The 17627-nt window shown below is 44.0% G+C and overlaps 2 protein-coding genes across 3 annotated transcripts; one reads left to right on the top strand and one right to left on the bottom strand.

Moving 5' to 3' along the window:
- Window positions 1-1854: 1854 nt before the first annotated feature.
- cdkn1ca (cyclin dependent kinase inhibitor 1Ca) lies at window positions 1855-2987 on the bottom strand. The gene is made up of 3 exons (XM_028956993.1): window positions 2486-2987; window positions 2295-2402; window positions 1855-2122 (listed from the first exon to the last, which is right to left on the bottom strand). Exons 1-2 carry the CDS (start codon window positions 2916-2918, stop codon window positions 2302-2304), a joined length of 534 nt encoding a protein of 177 aa, XP_028812826.1. The 5' UTR covers window positions 2919-2987; the 3' UTR covers window positions 1855-2122; window positions 2295-2301.
- A 2427-nt stretch (window positions 2988-5414) lies between these two features.
- trpm5 (transient receptor potential cation channel, subfamily M, member 5) lies at window positions 5415-16669 on the top strand. Of its 2 annotated transcripts, none has more exons than XM_028956347.1 (26): window positions 5415-5720; window positions 7189-7304; window positions 7604-7754; window positions 7844-8024; window positions 8575-8741; window positions 9193-9370; window positions 9809-9873; window positions 10161-10346; window positions 10430-10529; window positions 10609-10727; window positions 10844-11182; window positions 11267-11410; window positions 11565-11688; window positions 11846-11991; window positions 13658-13770; window positions 13864-13962; window positions 14226-14487; window positions 14629-14747; window positions 14836-14968; window positions 15043-15217; window positions 15319-15487; window positions 15576-15754; window positions 15841-15973; window positions 16052-16124; window positions 16214-16304; window positions 16392-16669. In XM_028956347.1, exons 2-26 carry the CDS (start codon window positions 7246-7248, stop codon window positions 16490-16492), a joined length of 3606 nt encoding a protein of 1201 aa, XP_028812180.1. In that variant the 5' UTR covers window positions 5415-5720; window positions 7189-7245; the 3' UTR covers window positions 16493-16669. The 2 variants fall into 2 exon arrangements, with proteins under 2 accessions (XP_028812180.1, XP_028812179.1); XM_028956346.1 differs by having other exon boundaries at window positions 7243-7304.
- Window positions 16670-17627: the final 958 nt, after the last annotated feature.

A 17627-nucleotide genomic window follows, 5' to 3' on the forward strand; every position in this document is an offset into this window, starting at 1 on the left:
TTTAATTGGATTTGTTTTTTTAATGCTGTGATTTGTTAGTGATCGCCATAACCCGCTGTTAATTGCTGTTCTTTCAGGGTTTTCAGTTCCCAGTTTCATCAATAAACAAATTTATACCGATATTCAATCTGTACTCGCAGCTTTGAACCTGAACGGATGCTGTATTGTACCACGTACTTAGCGAATGTAACATTTTGAAGTTTTATAAGACTTCCTTTCTGGTTTTGGTCTTTAATCTGAATAATCCATTATGTGCCCCAGTCTGGCAGAGGCGCCCTGCCAGGAATAATCTGCGGCCGCGGCTGCAGCAACAGGATGAGCGTGCTGGCAGTCGTGAATGTGCAGACGTGTTACCATGGGGGTCTAAGCCATGTGTTGGCAGATAAATGATGCCTCTTTGTTACGCTTTTAAAAGGACACCAATCCTGCCTCATTCACCCACTCCCCTCAGCAAATCTGAGGCACAAATGCCATTAATTCAAGCTAGTGAACCCATAGAGGTGATCCAGCCTTTAAGGTGCCGTTTGCCAGGACCTTCTCATAATACACAAAAAAAAAAAAAAAAAAAAAAACAGAATGACAGAGAAATCCATTAAAACAAAGTTATGAAAACCATCACTTTGCAACAGTGATGTATACATACATTTATGTATATGTGTGTTTATTTAGACATACATGAAATTCTTTTGCTTTGTATAGCCATGGAAATGAGATTGAACTTTGATATGCCTTAAACTCGTCTCTGTTGTACATAAATAAAAGGCTGCTCTTTCCATTCACGGTAAATGTAGGTCCGGGGTTGCGCTATTAAGATGGCAGACACTCGTTAACATGAAGAAGAGCTTTTGGTCCCAAGGGTCTTAAGAGAAGAGATATTCCCCCTGGACCCGCTAGAGTGACTGAACTCAAGTCAGTGCACCAAGGTCTGGACTTCATTAATTTTGCGTTGGGCTTTAATGATGAGCTTCTGGACAGAGCAGCACTACCGAAATGTGAGTTTGGCTGTAAAGGTGGCGTGAAGTGGCGCACGCATGAAACAGCAAAAGGAGTTTAACTATATTTATTAATCATTTTTTTAAAAAGAGGGTTTCTGTTTTGGCTGTTAAAAATGATAATGTTCCACAAAACTAACTAGAGACATATGATGGAGATTTCAGATCCATAATAAGGAAGGGCTCAATCAGTGTTTTATATGGACAATGGTGCAGGGTTTCTGAGTCTCACCCTGAGCCAGATTATTTTTAATTCCTGATCTCTTACTTTAAAGCCTCTTGACCGAAATTACCGAGGAGCAGACTGTTAATACATTTTATACATTTACATATACATTACACTTTTTCTATATGGCCGTTACATCTAGGCAATTTTCAGTCCAGCAGTAGATTACTGAGACTATAGAGCGACTGGATGCAGATGGGGTGTAGGCAGATGGTTAGCTTTTGTAGATCCACCATGTTGCTGCCAAGGGCTTTAATGGTGTTTGTAAGTGTTTCTTAAGAGAAATTGTTAATAGGGGTTGATAATGAGGGCCTCTGTATGGACAAAGCAGGGTTCCTTAGGCACCTGCTTCTTTCATTATGGGGAGAAAATGCCGTTTTCTATCGCCCTCTATAGTATCCAGCTGCCTTCTTTGCTGAGGGAATAACCAGGCCCACGAGTGAGATGGGTCCTCGCCCTTTTCTTCAGCGATTTGCAGTCCAGCTTTAATCCCGCGGGAGCTTTAAAAATGAAATGATTCGCACCCCCGCTTTAGAACAGTGACGAGAGATCATACCAGCAAATTAGACAAAATATGTATTCTGTTTAATTCAGAAATAACGAGATGTAATATAGCAAATAACAACAATTGTGGGGTTTTCTTTTAAATGCAAGAAAATACATCATTTGCAACTTAAAGGCAAACACACGAGAACAACGGCTAAAAATAATAATTATAATAAAAAATAAATTACATAAATTAACATCGTTTCGGACAGACACGTTAAATAGAGGACGCAGGCGTGGAGATCCACGCGTGAATCCGCAGCCTGTAATACTGTGGGGAGTTTGCTAGGTCCATTCGATCTCCAGGTCCTTCATCAAGGTTCTCCAGCAAGGTTCTGCGCAGCAGAAGACAGCCACCCTGAGAAATAAGTCAAAATTGTATTCCGTCATCTCGCCATAATAATAAATTGCGCGTAATTCTCCCGTGGAAAGGAACCGTATTGATTGCTTGTAAGATCGTGAAATCACACTTATGAAGTGAAACGGGCATCGAAGGGAAGGGGACAGGGACGGGGACAGGGACGGGCTACCTCGCTCCTATCGGCTCCTTTTGCGCGGTTTGCCGTCGGCGGCGGCGGCGGAGCCCGGCTTCTCCGGCTCCTTTGTGCTCAGGCCCCGTTTTCTCCTGGGGAACAGCTCTGGGGAGGGGGGGGAGGAGGAGAGTTAGAACCCGGCGCCGGGCGGCGGACGGCGGGAGGGGGGCGGCCGGCCGGCCTCGTACCTGTGATCAGCGGCGACGGGGACGCGCAGCTCCGCCGGCGACACTTGGCGCTGTCGCCGTGCTTCTCCTGGCTCGCCGGAATGACCGGGCCGACCGACGCGCCTCCGACGCCGTGCAGCGGCTCCGCGCCGAGCGCCGGGTCCGGGTCGGAGCCGTCTTGCGCCGAGTCCCGGAAGAACGGCGGCACCGACGCCGCCGGGACCTCGTCCCACTCGTACCGGCCGGACAGCGGCGTGTGGGTCGCGAAGTTAAAGTTCCAGCGACCGCGGTCGCGCTCGGAGATCTCGTCCAGCTGCGCGGCGAGCTCCAGCCGGACGTGGTCGTGGTCCACCGGCCCGAATAAACTCCGACAGGCGCCGGTCCGGGCGTGGAGAGGGAACGTCCTCCGCGCAGCCAGCCGCTCCAGGGCGCAGGAGAGCCGCGCGTTCGACATCGTCCGAGTAAACACCGCGGGTGGAAGGGCGTCTCCCGGGCCGTGTTACTTCATCCTGCGCCGGTTCGTATTGTGCGCCGACTCGTCTTGTTCGTGCGGCGTGGGGACCGGAGCCCATTGGTCGAGTCACGCCCCGCCCCCAGAGCGACGTCAGCGCCTTCTGAGCTCTGATTGGATGGAGACAGAGAGCCGACACACAACGCAGCGGGTTTATTCGGAGGTGTGATGTGATCCAGCATGGAGTCCTGGAGTCTGATGCTTCGTTCATTAAACGTAAATGAAAAAAGAAATACAGCTGGGTCTGCTTTTCTGGGTCGGAAAAACGGTGGTTTGGTGCATTAAAAAGACACCAAAAGGGGCAACACTCCTGTCCAGCATTGTTCAGGTTGTGAATGACCAAATAGTAGCTGGAAATACCTGTTAATGATCGAATATTTGTAGAGAGTAACTTTATGAGTAATAATAAGTCCAAATGGAATGCCGTGTTCATTAATGCAAGTCTGTTAAAGCTTCAATGAATATAAACCGCGTTAAAGGATCTGAAGAGCTTATAACAGTCGTACTGATTAAAGCTAATAAAAATGGCCAAATTCACACTATTACAGTATCTAGTGCATCAGCAGATGTGACTTCGACTACATCATTAGTTCAAACTAGCTTAAATCACTATTTATAATTACTTTTTAATCTTTCATTTTTTTATGTATTCAAGGGCATTTAAACTTTCGAACGGTTGTGTATATGAATATTTCGTTATTTTCTGAATAAGAATCCCTGTTTAAGCATCCGTGATTTTTTTAAACTCCTCCTTTTTCTCAAAACAGCACAACGTTCAGAACCCTCGATATACGAGACAGCAGATTGCGCGAAATCTTGCCGATGTCACGATCCGGTCCGAAATGGAGTTTCACTGTTGTCCTGTGTAATGTTCCCTAATCGTTCTCACCTGTGTTAATTGTATAAAGCTGCCCTGTTCGTCGTCAGGTCTTTAACGTTATGTTCCGTGTTCACCAATGTCTACGTCTCGGATGTGTCCCCTGTCTTGTGCGTCACCAATTAAACCGCTGTTCCGTGATGTCAGGTGAAAGCGTCCTTCATTCCTCGTCACTCTTCGTCACTCTTCTGACAGCCGATAAATGTCATGATACTGAAATAGATTTTAGTGATGCTGAAGCGTGCAGTCTCAGTTTTAATGGCGCCCCCTAGCGGTGGAGATCACCTTCCTTCACTTGTTGAGATGGAGAAGCAGGGAAAAGAACGAATAGCTGAAAAGTAACTGAGTCGAAGAGAAATGTAAATTATTTCTATTTGAACTCTCATCATCAGTACTTTTACAAATATAAATTTCTCACCAAGTTATAAAGATGGGGCACTGTCCCTGTAACTACTGATTGTAAGTTGCTCTGGATAAAGGCGTCTGATAAATGTTGCAAATGTAAGATGGGGCAGTGGTGGCCTAAGTGCCCCCGTAATCAGAAGGTTGCCGGTTCGAATCCCGAGCCGCCAGGGTGCCACTGAGTCCCCACACACTGCTCATCGGCGCCTGTCATGGCTGCCCACTGCTCATTAAGAATGATGGGTTAAAAGCAGTCACCGTGTGTCACCATGTGCTGTGCTGCAGTGTTTCACAATGACAATCACTTCACTTTCATTTTCACTTCAGGTGCACAGCAGAGGGCGTCATCACATGCTGCATAACAGCATGGTACCCTAACAGCAGCTCAGACAGCAGGAAGACCCTCCGGCGCCTCACTGGGACCCAACTCCCCACTCTGGAGGAGATCCATGACACCCGGTGAAGATGCAGAGGGATGAACATCATCAGAGACAGACACACCCTGCACACACACTCTACACACTGCTGCCTAGTGGGGAACACACTCGCCCAGAGGACTCAAACCCCACTTACTACCAAGAGACTAAACCCTGATTGTCTCCAGGGGGACTGTCACTGTAAATACTGATTGTAAGGCGCTCTGGATATGGGCATCTGATAGTGGCAGTGGCGGCCTAGCGGGTAAGGTTGCCAGTGCCACTGAGGTGCCACTGAGCAAAGCACCGTCCCCACGCACTGCTCCCCTGGTGCCTGTCATGTCTGCCCACTGCTCACCAAGGGTGATGGTTAAAAGCAGAGGACACATTTCGTTGTGCCTCCGTGTGCTGTGCTGCAGTGTTTCACAGTAAAAATCACTTCACTTTCTATGTAATGTAAATGCTGTCGTCTGGCAAGTACTACAGTTCACACGCCCATCCCGGCTGAGGAACAGCATCTACCCCACAGCCATCAAACTGCTGAATTCCCAGCACACACTCTCCCTGGACCTGTACACGCACACAAATCGACTCTACCTTATTATTATTTAATGCTCTGTTAAAAATGGTTGTGCACTTCTATGTCTCTTAGGACACACTTTAACTCAATACTTACTTTAAATTGTAAATACTCTAGACTTTATTTTTTACGTATTTTCTGTTGATCTTTGTTTAAATGAGCATCTGCTGGTTTTCTTCAAATGTTTTCTCGCCATCTATCTATTTATATTGATGATGATCATGGTGTGATTTTATTCTCAAGCTATATTCAAAATTATATTGATTCAAAACAGCAATGTGCTGTCAGAAGGTCATATCCATCTTGACGGACAGTGATGCTGAGGGGGTGAGAGGGAGTGGTTGGTGTGCTCACCTGTACCACGCTTCCTGGTGAAACCAAAGACTCATTCACAGCTGCTGGCTGGGGACAAAAGGGACGAGGACCAACAATAAGAGGCGCACCTGACAGCACTGGAGGACTCCACTCTGGTAAGTGCTCCCCTGGTCTGTGCCGAGAGTTCAGCCGTCAGACTGTAAAAACTGATGTTTTTTTTGTGTTAAAGTATTGCATTTATTGGTGACTTATTGTGGTGGCTTTGCACTACTTGAATGGTTCATTGAATTGAATTTTTAATTCTGCTTCGTTTTATTAATCTCTGGATAACTTCCTTGCATTTTTTCTTTAATAATAATTTTTAAATCATAGTAATATGAAAGAGTTTGTTGAGGTCTCAACCAATATTTTAGCTTGTCTTTATTATCATGTCATATATTTTTGTAAAATGACCACGCTGCTCTATATTCCTGAAACAAAAATATATATCCAAAAAATTCTCATGTAATCTGTGAAACTTATTTATTTTTTAAATCACATATTACTAAACACTACCATATAATTGGTTAGATATTATGAGCTTGACTAGCATTATTTTATGAATTTACATGAATTTGTTTAAATTATATGCAATTATAAAATATTTAAAAATGTAACATGCTCCTATATATTTCATCCATATATACCCATTTATCCAAACAAATAGAATGCATTTAATGTAAGGACCACCATTTTGGCCCTAAATGCAAATATTAATTTTGCATGGGGCATGTTTTGTGAGGACTCAAGTCCTCGCAAAATCCTGCGCATTCCCCATTCAAATCAGGGCCTCCCAACATTTCAATCCTTTTACATAAAAATCCCATGCAGTTAATAGCTTTGAAAGGGGTTGAGAAGTAAGTGTAGTATATTTATGTGACCTGATTCACTCTCATTCAGTCAACTGCAAATAAGAGTTTTGGTTCCTTTTTAATTGTCGATCCACACGTCCTGAAGTTATTACAATGTGTGCATATCGTGTTAATTACAACAAATAATGCAACCAAGTCTAGAATTAATAACTCTGTGAATTCTGAACTGAAGCAAGATCACATCACAGTTTTGGATTTAAGCATTAAATTGCTTGATCATCTTTATCAAGCATGGCTGACATGTAAATTCAAATGGACCTTTACATTTTCCATCATTTCTTTATTTTGGCAAGGAAAAATATGTGGTGGTAATTCCTGGTATTTGTTATAATAATAACAACAACAATATTATTACTGTTATATTAATATTATATTTGGAGGCATATTATATTCTAAAGTGTACATTGATTAAATTGCCATTGGGCTTTTGTCTAACTATCATTTGAATATATGCAATGTTTCCATGTTGTGACCCTGTCCACAAGTGTTCATACACCTGATGGAGGTACAGCCATCTTTAGTTGAAATGCAAATGAATATTTTTGCATGGAGTGTGGCTGAGGAAGGCACTTGCACTCCAACATCCTGCCCCATTCACCAGTCAAATCAAACCCACAACTAACCTCCCCAACACACACACACACACACACACACACATGAACACTCCGTGACCCTGAATGAGGGCCACTTATCACCCGCGTCATTTTGCCAGTTGTTTGCCACTGTTGGAGATGGCGCCTCATACAAGTCACACCTGTCGTCGCAGGGCATGAGACACCAAGGGAACCACTGCAGGCAGTGTGGAGAAGAGCTGGAGCTCACAGAGGGGTAAGAAATGATCTACTGTACTTCTCATGTTCACTGCAGGCCCGTTTTTCCTCAACTTGGCTGGATGTCATTTAACGCTTTTCATTTCTCTTCACAAGATACTTCAGAGGACAGACAATTCTTGCCAAAAACTGATCTTGACATAAACGTTACATGAGCATTCTGTAGTCACAGTTCATCTAGTTAGAATGGTGCTATGTGCTCTCTGGTTAATCAATGATGAATTCAGACCATATCTATCTTAAGAGCTTATGATCTATCTGATGGATAGATATGGTTAGAAAATGTCCCCTTTTCAGAGATCTGTATGGATGCAGTTGTTACTCCAAAGATGACGAAGAAATGGAGCGACTGGCACCAGACAGAAAGAAGGATGAGGAAAAGGTCCACTGGGCCTCGGGTCGTCTGGGGGACATAGACTTCATAGGCTCTAGTAGGACCAGAGGCAAGGTACACTGTTCATATCTGTTTGGTTGAAGTATTTTATGTTAATAAATAATTTTAGATTTTGATTCATAATCTCAAGCTTGTCATTGCAGTTTGTTCGAGTGGCCAGCTCAACAGACCCAGTTCAGATCTACCAGATGTTGACAGAGCACTGGGGACTTGCTCCACCCCACTTGGTGGTGGCATTGGTTGGAGGCGATGAACTTGCCCAGATGAAGCCGTGGTTGAGGGACACCGTGAGGAAAGGGCTGGTGAAGGCTGCCCAGAGCACAGGTGTGTCACACACACTGCTCCCTGGGGACCTGTCATGGCTGCCCACTGCTCAATCAGGGTGATGGGTGAAATGCAGAGGACAAATTTCACTGTGTGCACCGTGTGCTGTGCTGCTGTGTATCACAAGTGACAATCACTTCACTTTCACTTTCACTTTCACACCACTACTATGCGCTCCGGTGTTTGCTGGAAACTGTAGCTTTGCAAGAATTTGCATGCTATTAAAATCCTTTCCGCTGGGATTTGGCATGAAAAAATCCATGGAGTCACTCCATTGGACTCCATCTGCTAATGAGTGGTATTAAATTCCCTCACACTGTTGCTTCATTAATCCCGAGTGTGTTTTGTGGGTTTTATTGTCAAAAGTGAAAATGTAACAATTTTATGCAACCGGCTGTGAAGCATTTTCAACTTCTTTCAACTTTATGCCACAACTACATGAAGTTGAAAATGCTGGCTTTGAAATTGGATCTATTTTAACGAAAGCTTCTGCGCACCTAAACCTTGTTTAAGATTATGGTGACAATAAGGTCTTGCATATTCTTCACAGGTGCATGGATCCTCACCAGTGGGCTGCGTTTCGGCATCACTAAACACCTCGGACAGGCTGTAAGGGACCATTCACTAGCAAGCACCTCTTCCAAAGTACGCGTGGTGGCTATCGGCATTGCCCCGTGGAACATGATCCACAACAAGGAAGTGCTGCTGTCTGCTCAGGTGAGACTCACAGGCTTCGTCATGATGACACATGGTGGTCCATCCCTGCCATAGAGGTGATAGTAACATGGAAGTCGAGAGTTTGGTGCTGACCGAGGTTTTCCAACATAAACTCTACAAACATAAGCTGGGCTACAGATACAAGTCGTTTCAGTCGCAGTTTCCTCCCCAGAAGTAATGTGTTTACAAATTTACTGTGACCTTCTATCCTCGAATCTACTAAATCTTTAAAGCTACAATGTCCCTTTAGTACCTCAATTTCGTTGTGCTGTTGTACTAAGTAAGACTATGCAATGACAATAAAGATTTTAAACATTTAAACCTTAAACCACCAGACAATCACAGTTAACCCGACGGCTTATTGGCCATTTAGGAACTCACATATAAACGTGTACATAATATTTACATACTCGGCATATAATAAAGTTTATCTACAATAATTTCCTCACAGCCTGACCAGCCAGCGGCGTACCCAACTGAGGACCTGCCCCACGGGGCAGTATACTCCTTAGACTGCAACCACTCTCACTTCATTCTGGTGGAAGAGGATCCCCAGCGTCCAGGAGCTACAAGCGCGATGAGGGTCAAGTTGCTCAAGCACATCTCCTTGCAGCGCACCGGATATGGGGGTAGATCGGTTCTCATGGCTATTGACATGTGATACTTAGTTAACATGAAAATGTGTCCTGCATCCAATATCAAAATATGACTGGGTAGAGATGGGACCTAACAGAGTGGCATTTTTGGGGTATCTTTGCATTACTTTTTCCCTGTACTTATCTGTACTTTTTACTCATCACATCTTCAAAACAGTCTTGATATTCCCATTTCAGTAAACTGGAGTCACATTATCTATAATTAACGCGTTTGTAATCTATTTTACTGTCATAATGTGCTAATCTAGACAATTGGATGAGTTTGGAAACAGAAAAAATGTAAAACAAGAGGAAGCAAGCAGGTCTAGAAATGTCACCATGTTTGGCTGCACTGGCATATTTTCTTCATGCCCACAAAAACACGACACCTGAGTGAAGGATATGTCTGCTTTTACCACCTCTGTCTTAAAGGTACAGGCAGCATAGAGATCCCCGTTCTGTGCCTGCTGGTGCATGGTGAACCTAGGACCTTGAAGGTACTTTTTTCCAAGGCAACTTACTTTCCCTGTTCGTGGCGACAGTCTCATGGGACGTAGGGTCAAATTCCCATTCATGGATTAAGCCTGGTTCTAGACTAAAAGCGTTTTTTTGAATGGAGCATTTCACTGAAGTTCTCTTTTAGTCTAGGACTAGGCTTAATTCATGAGTCCAACCCATAGTGTTTTACTCAATGGTAGCAGTGGGACTTGTCAGAATCATCACTTTGTGACATGTCTATTTGGCAACTAGCCCTCTAAACCGGCGCTCTTGCTTCTCCCCGAAGAGAATCTTCAAAGGCATATTGAACGCTACACCATGGCTGATCCTGGCCGGCTCTGGCGGCGTCGCCGATATCCTCGTTACACTAATTAACAGAGGATCATGGGATGCAGACATAGTCCAAGAGCTGCTGCTGGACACATTCTCGAACGAACTGCACAGCACGGACATAGCGTGCTGGGTCAAGTTGGTAAGGAGATATCAGCGGCCTGGATCAATCAATTAACATTAATGGAAATATACTTATATGAGTAATTGGACCGTTTTTCCTAGATCCAGAAGATATTAGATCACAGGCATCTGTTAACTGTACATGATCCAGAGCAGGAGAGCTCTGAGCTGGACACGGTCATTCTGGGAGCTCTGGTAAAAGGTGTGCATGTTCTTGTTCTTTTTGCTTGAGCTTGGGTGCAATGCAAAGTTTGAACTTTGTGCAACTGTTTTTTTTTTAGCCTGTAAAAGTCAGAGCCAGGAAGCACAGGACTTTTTGGATGAGTTAAAGCTAGCAGTTGCATGGAACAGGGTGGACATTGCGAAGAGTGAGATCTTCAATGGAGACGTAGAGTGGAGGGTAATGCAGATCTTACGTGATTCGTATTTCTTTCTTTTAAAATTGCATGCTCATTTCAGCCAATCAAAGTCCTAGAAGAACACATTTTCTATTTTCTATGAATTCCTCTTTTGAAGGCCTGTGACTTGGAGGAGGTCATGATGGAAGCGCTGATTAATGACAAGCCTGACTTTGTGCGGCTGTTCGTGGACAACGGCGTGAACCTTGGTGAGTTTCTGACTTACGGACGCCTGCAGGAGCTCTACTGCTCTGTATCAGAGAAGAGCCTCCTGCATGACCTGCTGCTGAAGAAACTCCATGAGAAACAGCTTCTGCTGGCCTCCGCACGCCACCCTGGGCCCACCCATTCCGAACCAGGAGACCGTCGGGCCCGCTTCACTCTTCACGAGGTCTCCAAAGTCCTGAAAGACTTCCTGCATGATTCATGCAAAGGCTTCTACCAGAAGATCCCCTCGGTTTGTACACTTTGCTGCAATTTAACATCTTTTACTAGGATTCGAAAAAACATGATTTTCATCAGAGTACAAATTTATTGACAGGAGAAGGGCAGCAAAAGCAGACTGTTCCAAAGTCACAAGAACCTTCCGGATCTAGACCAGCTTTGTGAGAACCCATGGAGGGACCTGTTCTTATGGGCTGTCCTGCAAAACCGGCAACAGATGGCAAACTACTTTTGGGCTATGGTGCATTTTTTGGCCCATGCAGTGTTTGAACGTTTCTGGTTCTCGATGTTTTTAAAACCTTTGCTCTAAAAATCTGTCAAATATTTCATTTGAACGTGTGCGTTGAATATAATACCCATATTACTGAACGAGCCATTTTCTGTGTACATGCTAGGGACCCGAGGCAGTGGCAGCAGCCCTGGCTGGGTGTAAGATCCTGAAAGAGATGGCCCACCTCGAGTCAGAGGCGGAGTCCGCTCGCAGCATGAAAGAAGCAAAGTATGAGCAGTTTGCACTGGGTAAGAGCTAAAGCAGCACAATCCAGAATTTAAAAATATTAATATATTTTACCACACACCATGCATGAAAAAAAATGTTCTATGTGGAATTTTTTTGTGCAACACAATATATGACTTGTGTGTCATAGTATCATTTCATCTTTGTTTTGGCATGCAGATCTCTTTGGAGAATGCTATTCCAACAGTGAGGATCGTGCCTATGCCTTACTGGTGAGGAAAACGCACTGCTGGAGCAAATCAACAGTTCTTAATTTGGCCACGGAGGCCGATGCCAAGTGTTTCTTCGCTCATGATGGTGTTCAGGTAACTAATGGCAGTATTTCATCTAGAATATCTAATGCTGATTACAACATGCTGTTCAGATCACGTTTTATGATAAATGTCTTTACTTCATCTGCGTTGAGGTTGGAGTGCCATCTAGTGGACATTGCTAGTATTTATGAAATAATGCAATAAAATGACACAAAAAAACTAATAGCAAACATTGCAAGTTGAACATTTGAGTCTCTCCCAAGCAGGGAGCTTTTAATGTGATGACAGCATGTCGCACATTTGCCTTCTCTCCACAAGTTAAACAATGGAGACTGATTTCCAACACTTTCACTTTCCTGAACTTTCTTATCATTCACTCATATTAATGAGCATCTCATGAAGTGGCTTTGGATAAAAAAAAAAGCAGTCATGAAGATAAAAAGGGGCGACTCTGAAAAAACAGATTCATCAAACATACTTTGTTTTCTCATGCTACAACAATATACAAAATGTGTTTCTTTCATTGGATTCTTCAAAATGTCCTCCACCTTAGTCTCCATAACTGGCACAGAGCGCATCCAAACTTTTGAGTGGTAGTGTGTGTGTGTGTGTGTGTGTGTGTGTATCATCCTGAGTCCTGTCCCGGTAATCACATATTCATTCCTGATGTTGCCACTTGCTCCACATTATTTTTTCTCTATTTTTCTATTTCACTTCATGTTCACCTGATCTTTTCCCATAAGATCACATTGTTCTTCACATACAGTGCATCCAGAAAGTATTCACAGCGCATTAACCTTCATGCAAACCTTCATGGATCCTCAGAATTCTAACACCCCGTTTACTTGAGGTTTTGGGAAATTTATTAAAAGTAAAAAACTGAGAACATGTACATAAGTTATCACAGCCTTTGTCATGAAGCTCAAAATTGAGTTTGGGTGTCTCCCTGTTCCCCCTGATCATCCTTGAGATGTTTCTGCAGCTTAATTGGAGTCCACATGTGGGAAAAAAAAACCTGTTGACTGGACATTATTTGGAAAGGCACAAACCTGTCTATATAAAGTCCCACAGTTGACAGTTCATGTCACAGCACAAACCAAGCATGAAGAGGAATTGTCTGTAGACCTCCGAGACAGGATTGTCTGAAGGATTGTCTCTGCTGCTTTGAAGATCACATTGAGCACATTGGCCTCCATCATCCATAAGTGGAAGATGTCCAAAACCACCAAGACTCTTCCTAGAGCTGGCTGGCCACCTAAACTGAGTGATTGGGGGAGAAGGACCTTAGTCAGGGAGGTGAGAAAGAACCCGATAGTGACTCAGTCAGTTCCAGAGGTCCAATGTGGACAGAGAAGAACTTTCTAAAAGGACAAACACATACAGCAATCCACCAATCAGGTCTGTATGATAGTGGCCAGATGGAAGCAAGTACTTAGTAAAAGCCTGCCTGGAGTTTTGCCAAAAGGCACCAGAAGGACTCTCAGACCATGAGAAACAAAATTCTTTGGTCTGATGGGAACCAGAAGACCCAGGTTCAAATCCCATTGTGTCCCTGAGCAAGACACTTAACCCTAAATTGCTCCAGGGGGGACTGTCCCTGTAACTTCTGATTGTAAGTCGATCTGGATAAGGGCGTCTGATAAATGCTGTAAATGTATATAAATGTAAAAATGGAACAAAAAGAAAAAAGTATTTTCCCATGTAATCGGTACCCCAGGCGCTTCTGACTAAAATCTGGTGGGGAGCTATGACCACGGACACTGCCATCTCCAAACTTGTGCTCGCATTCTTCTGTCCCCCGCTCATCTGGACAAATCTTATCAAATTCAGGTAACAATGAAACCCATGTTCATTTCTCGCCGCATGATCACGGTGATGAATAATCTGAGGAGTAAATTTTTTTTTTTATCGCACACATTCCAGTGATGAAGAACTGGAGAGTAAAGGCCACGGGGACCAGTTTGCAGAGCTGGACAGTCTGGACACTGAGAAAGCACTGCTGCTGACGGATGAGGAACCCATGTAAACCACAAAAACAAACTCAACCTCAAATGTGCACAGCTAGCATGTTACAAAGGCATAAAAGAGTTGTTGTATTTTTTATTTAAGCGAAATAAAGTTCATAAAACTATTTATTCTCTAATTTATATAAAACTACATGGAATCTGTTCATATGTGCATGGTGAGAAATCATACATAGATTTTTTTTTTTTTCTAAACTCAAAAGGAACGGTGACAGACAGTTGTGCCTTGCGTTAACTCACACGAGACTCCTTGTGTCACAGCGAGGCCGATGCGGCGGGGAATCCAGTGCCCCAGAGCAGCAGTGCAGCGTGGAGCCGCTTCCTCCTGCGTCGCTGGCGCCGTTTCTGGAGCGCCCCGGTCACCGTTTTCCTCGGCAACGTCATCATGTACTTCGCCTTCCTCGTGCTCTTCACCTACGTCCTGCTCCTGGACTTCCGGCCTCCACCGCCCAAGGGCCCGTCCATTGCTGAGCTCATTCTGTACTTCTGGGTGTTCACTCTTGTGCTGGAGGAACTCCGGCAGGTGGGACAGACTGGATCTTCCAGCTTTTTTAATGCATCTTCAGTTTTAGGCATCTATTGTCAAATATTGCATTTCATACAGTGTAATAATCCTCTGTGTGGATCATTAAAAAAAAATTTTTTTTCCTTCAATACAACGTAGAGTTTCTTCACGGATGAAGACACTAAGATCCTGAAGAAGTTTAAACTCTATGTTGAGGATAACTGGAACAAATGTGACATGGTTGCCATATCTCTTTTTGTGGTGGGAGTGTCTTGCAGGTAGATTCACTGCAGTAATTAGCATTTCACAAATACATGAATGGCAAAAATATTAATGTCAGACATATCTGTGATGTTGTCTGCTCAGGATGATTGACAGCACATATGAAGCAGGGCGTACGGTGCTGGCTCTGGACTTCATGGTTTTCACCTTAAGACTCATCCACATCTTTGCTATTCATAAACAACTTGGGCCCAAGATCATCATTGTGGAGAGAATGGTGGGTTCAGCGATTCATCTCACGGTGGTGGCACGTTACGATGCGCCGAACTTGTCGCTCTCTCCTCCTCGCAGATGAAGGACGTGTTCTTCTTCCTCTTCTTCCTGAGTGTGTGGCTGATAGCCTACGGGGTGGCAACGCAGGCCTTGCTTCACCCCAACGATCCACGCCTGGACTGGGTTTTTCGCCGCGTGCTCTATCGCCCCTACTTGCACATTTTTGGCCAGATACCACTAGAAGAAATAGATGGTGAAGCACACTTCTTATCCACTTTTTTTCTGTTCGTTTGCAACGTGCACTTTGCCAGATCTTTCTTCTTTTTTTTTTTTTTGGTTTTCTGTGCTGAGCAGCAGCTCGAATGCCTGCAGACAACTGCACAATGGAACTAGGGGAGATCATAGAAGGAACGCTGCCGCCCTGCCCCAATATTTATGCCAACTGGTTGGTGATCCTGCTGCTGGTCATCTATCTTCTGGTGACCAACGTGCTGCTGCTCAATCTGCTGATCGCCATGTTCAGGTCTGCTGTTGGGCCTTTTGTAGCTTCGTCTACGTTACGAGCAACTGCTGCCAATTGATATCCGACATTTTATATTCCTTTTATATAGCTACACATTCCAGGTGGTTCAAGGCAACACAGACATATTCTGGAAGTTCCAGCGATACAACCTGATTGTGGAGTACCACAGCCGCCCCGCCTTGGCTCCGCCTTTTATCATCATCAGCCACCTATCCCAGCTGGTGCTGAGTCTCTTCAAAAAGGCCGAATCTAAGCTGGAGCACCTCGGTTAGTTCGGCGTCTTCACCAAACGGTTATGTGAGTGTGCAGTGTCGAGACTATTCACGGAGGACTTCTGCTGGTCGCCACTATAGAGAGGGAGTTGCCTCCGGGGCTGGACCAGAAGCTGATGACGTGGGAGACCGTGCAGAAAGAGAATTACCTGGCCAAACTGGAGCGACAGCAGTGGGAGAGCAGTGAAGAGAGGCTCCGCAACACCTCTTCCAAGTATTTAAATCGCCACGTTCCGGTTCTATGTGAATAGTACGGCGATGCCAGTTCTTCTAATGGACTGTTTTGTGACAGAGTGCAGAGCTTATTAAAAATTGTCGGGGGATTCAAAGAACAAGAAAAGCGCCTGTCATCGATGGAGAATCAGGTGTCTCATTGTGAAATCTTCTGACCTAGCTGTTATTGTGTAAAATGCAAAGTCTTGTTATTGTGACTAACGCAAAGTCTTGATCCCAGGTGAAATACTGCGTGGACGTGCTCTCCTGGATCGCCGAATGCTTCTCACAGAGCACCTTAAAGTGCGACAGAGACGCCCCCAGAGATCCACGTGAGGACAGTTAGTGGCCTGAAGGCCGTGTCACGTTCCATAACGCAAATTCTCTTCCACTTAACATGTCTTCCGCGCATTCTGCAGGTTCCAAAGCAGACCCGCGTCAAAGTGCAGCTGGTTACCGAGACAAAGCAGGGCAGCTGGGATACGAAGGCACCAAGAAAATACCGTACACTGATGAGTGAAACAGAAGGCCGCACAAAATGCAATGCGTTTTCTTCTCCTTGACCGAACTGCCCAACCTCCTTTTAGGAACTATTTTTTTTTTTTATATATACATAAAGATTATATTGGGGTTTTGTTTAGTTGCTTTCAATGTTTCATGGTTTTTAAATTAATGCATGTATTTCAATCAAAATGAATGAAGGGGAATAAAATGTTGAAATGTTCAAATCTAATGTATGATAGCGTTTTCAGATTTGTTTAAGTAAATAATTATGCCATTTGTGATTTCAGTGTTTTTTTTTTTTCATGGAAAGTTGTTGTGACAACCAAGCTACAGGTTATTTTAAATGTGTATTACAGCATCAGCTCCGGTATTTTTATGAACTATGGGAAAAAAAACCAAAAAAAAAAACCAAGTGTGACTGTCCAACTTCCCTTCTCAGCTTCCCTGTTTTCAGTCTGCAGAGAGCAGTACCGCGCTCCTTTAAATAATTCTGCATGGCCGAGGAGAAATGAAGAGCATCACACGTTCCCCATTGTTGGGTTACTAACCACACTAAATCCAAGAGCAAAGGGAAAACTACTGGGTGAACCAACCAAGGCGATGGGAGGCTAAAGAAGAAGGCTGTTTACACAATGCTCTTGATATTTCAAATGAATATGTTTATAACAACCAGAAATGACTTATCTTATTAGAATAGAATGTGCCTAAATCGGCATTATTTACATGGTTAAATTGTACTTGCTTCTTTACTATTTTAATCACATTTTATATCAAGTAACAATCTGGCTGAATAAGTTTGATTACTGTTGGGTCAAACTTAAATGTATTTGAAGTGACCATAATGAGGGTTTAGATGGAAATGTGTGTGTGTGTGTGTTTGGTGCTTTTATCTGCTGCAGAACAAACGCCTCTTGCAGGGAAAACAAGCTGACACAAAACGTAACAGGTAGAATAAGAGCTCCTGGTAACAGGAAGCTGGTCAACCACAGGAAGTTGACAGATCAACACTAAACCGAGCTTCTTCATTTCACAGGAGCAGTACGTGATCCTTAGCAACTGGTGCCCTGTTATCCAGGGATTATTAAGGTCACCTCACTTTGTGAACTGTGCACTAAAAGACCCGACAACTCCAGCGGTACAATGAGAAAGAG

Source organism: Denticeps clupeoides, chromosome 16 (assembly GCF_900700375.1).
Source record: "Denticeps clupeoides chromosome 16, fDenClu1.1, whole genome shotgun sequence".
Taxonomy (NCBI): domain Eukaryota; kingdom Metazoa; phylum Chordata; class Actinopteri; order Clupeiformes; family Denticipitidae; genus Denticeps; species Denticeps clupeoides.